General features: G+C 44.4%; 1 protein-coding gene across 1 annotated transcript in view; it reads right to left on the bottom strand.

Annotated features, from left to right (window-relative positions):
* Positions 1-2,918, bottom strand: part of poln (polymerase (DNA directed) nu) — a gene marked incomplete at both ends in the record, with an annotated part of 62,858 nt that extends 59,940 nt beyond the window's left edge. Inside the window, 3 exons of the mRNA XM_080792309.1 lie at positions 100-212; positions 567-736; positions 2,118-2,918. Of these exons, the coding sequence (XP_080648435.1) occupies positions 100-212; positions 567-736; positions 2,118-2,918 (1,084 nt within the window). The remainder of the gene's footprint in view (positions 1-99; positions 213-566; positions 737-2,117) is intronic.
* Positions 2,919-3,138: the final 220 nt, after the last annotated feature.

Below are 3,138 nucleotides of genomic sequence, written 5' to 3' on the forward strand. Positions count from 1 at the left end.
AAATGAGAATCGTGTGAGAATCTCAATTCTTGAAAAAAGATTCAAATTTGAGCAAGAATCGTGCAGCACTAGTAGTGCCTGTTGTTGAAGGAGCCTTGCCTCGTTTCCAGTCGAGGTGTCCTCTGTAGTGCTGAAGAACGGTACGCAGCAAGTCCTTGGCTTTATAACACACCACCATCTGACAGCTCGATAACACCTGCAGCAGCACATCTCTAAAGACACACATAAACATGTAATACATGTAACATCCTGTGTTCATTTAAATTAACATTTTCACTGAAGAGATCTGGATTGAAGGGGGAAAAAAATGATAGTAGTCCGTGTGTAGGTTTGTATCATGCGCGAGACATCGTCAACATACCTGGAAGTTATGCGGGAAAGTCTACCGAGTGGCAAAAAAGTACTTTCTGGCCTTGACAGCCAGACAGAAAATCACTTTGACACTCACTTTGCGCATACCCTCTATACAGTATGAATGTATGTAAAGCATGTGATCCTGTGTAACATCTACCTGTGCATACCTATTTTTTTACTGGTTAAATAAAGGGTTATAGATATACACACACCTGGTAAAGTGCTCTAGGCTGTGATGTGCATGCTGTTGGGCCCATACAGGCGTGTGTTCGAGCTTTAAGTAGAACAGGCTGTCGTTTGGTCCCAACGAATGCTCCGGTCCCCTGAGGTCCAGATCTGTCTTCATCAGAAGCAGGATGCCACACACTGAAGGCATCAGCTTCTGCGCACACGCACGCACACACAGTCGCACACGCACACATTAAAGTTAAAGTGCTTTGTTTGCCACTGCCTTATATAATTTCTTCTGCACTCTAATTATATTCCAATTTAAAAAAAATTACTTCTCTTTTTTGTATTCAAATGTTTTTTTTTTTTTAATAGCGCGTTTCTTTTGCACTCTTATTGGTACGTTACGTGTCTTAATGCTTAATGTTTTACACTATGGTATGTAAAAGCACCATGAATTGAATGTGCAACAGAAATAGTCTTGCCTCGTCTTGCCTTGCACTGAATCCAGAGCAGTGGAGCACTGGGCAGCTACCTAATTGTGCCTAATTGAGCACCAAGCCCAAGGGGGCAGTTAGTCAGTGGCTCCTCGGTGGTCTTGGATGTGATGGAGCAGCTGGGCTCACACTGGGTACACCTTCTGAATTTGGTTCCCCGTGTGAGCCCAGCTGCTCCTCCCAGGCTGACCTCTCTGACCCACCGCTGCAGTCATTGTCTGTGACCTGTGGATTTGTACCTTTGTAGCATTATGGTATGGTTTTTGAGTGGTGCAACCACTCCCAAGGAACAGCAATGTCCGTGTTCACCTATGTACCTGTGTGTCCGCCTATGTGTTGGTTAATGAGCACCAGTATTACTATGAGTACCAGTAGAGTGCTGCACTGTTGCCTGCTAATGAGAGAGGGTTTTTAAATGAAGTTTTTTTTTAAATATTTTACAACTTTGTTATTTAAATGTAATAAAGGTGGTATGGTATGGTTACCATTTATCCTCGGTCACACACAACACTGGAAAATAATCTAGGAATTTAAAATAATGTTAATTGAAAATATGTGCATATAAGTCTGTTGATGGGTGCTCTACACTCTACAGTACTGCTAGGCTCTTCAAAACAAATTCAATAATAACAAAATAGTATTTTTGCATCTTCAGATTGAAGGCCACATTGATCATGCCCCTGATTTTCCTCTTATGCTCCATAAGTGTCATTCTCTGAGCACAACTTGAGCAACTGTCAGCGTAGGCTACATCATTTGTTCCTAAACCTTTTCAGCTGTTACACAAAATATAAATCTGGTACCACTTACACACTAATTAATTCATTGGGAAAATTGCCGATCTACATGGATATTTTTATTTATTTTTAAATATCTGAAATAATTTTGAATACATTTTTATTTGGAAATCTTGAAAGTCTTGAAATATACTGTATATATGTTTTGTTGAGTGTTTAAGTACAAGGTAGAACATGCTTCTTGACACGGCACAAAACCATAGGCATAATAATCATCAGAAAAAAATCTTTTGAAATAATAATTGACGTAGAGAACGGGCTCAAGACAACCAACAAACTAACGTTTTCCCTGCATGCTCACCTGCTCTGGATCTAACTGAGAGGATCCATCCTGGAAGACCATGGTCAACACCACAGCCCGAGCCCGCTTCACGTCCTCCAGAACCCGCATCTGCTCCTCTGCACTCAACTTCCCGACATCCTTCACTCTGGGGTCACAGGTGAGGGCAGTGGTCAGACAAGTGGCTTTGGCCTGGTTCTGCTGGGGGTTGACCGTTTTGGTTTTAGCCCCCTCCTGGACTGTTGTTTTTGTGCAAATACGGGCCTTGTCCACTCTACGTTTAGCCTGTCTCGGCTTTGGCAGTGTGGGTGTTTTGGGAGCACGCGTATCACCAGATGCACCAAGCTCCGTTTCTCCCAGTGTCTCGAGCCTCTTCTCACGCCGCTGGGGTAGGTTGGATGGTTTCAGCCTTGCCTTCCCTACCATTATGTGACTGGAATCACCAGCGTCAACCTGTGGACTCAGGGTAAAGGCTGGAATGCAGCGAGGGTGATTAGGGTTGGAGGCAAAAGGTGGTGGTGCTCCCTCCTGTCCCCTTTCTGCCCTGCCTTGAGAGGAACGGGGTGGCTCCCACTTCCCAGGACGCCTGGGGAGGCAGATTTTGGACGGAGGAGGGTCAGCGCTTTGGTGCGGTATAACCTCATGCTTCCTCTTGAGAGGAATAGCGGGGATCAGGGGTGACGTGACACGGTTTCGGGAGGGTACAGTGCTCACGTCTAAGTCAACCTCCGAGTAGACGTTTTTCCCAGAAGTGGAAGAGTTTTCAGGGATTGGCTCCTTCCTTGATCCCGTACCTCCGGAGCCTCCGTTATCAGCCTCCATGATGAAAGTGAGAAGAGAGGATGATGTTAAGTGTATGAGTGCATGGACAAACGGAGATGGAGAAAGAGAAAAGAAAATTCAAGAAAGCGATGCAAAAATAAACCCTTCTTTTTTTGTGCTTGTGAATGCATTACCTCCGCAGTCAATACCTAGAGTATAGGGTAAATCACTTTAGATAAGTGGACGGAGAAGAAGAGAACCTAAGCTCCTCACACTCTCC

Source organism: Protomyctophum bolini (assembly GCF_963924005.1).
Source record: "Protomyctophum bolini genome assembly, chromosome: 20".
NCBI classification, from domain to species: Eukaryota; Metazoa; Chordata; class Actinopteri; order Myctophiformes; family Myctophidae; genus Protomyctophum; species Protomyctophum bolini.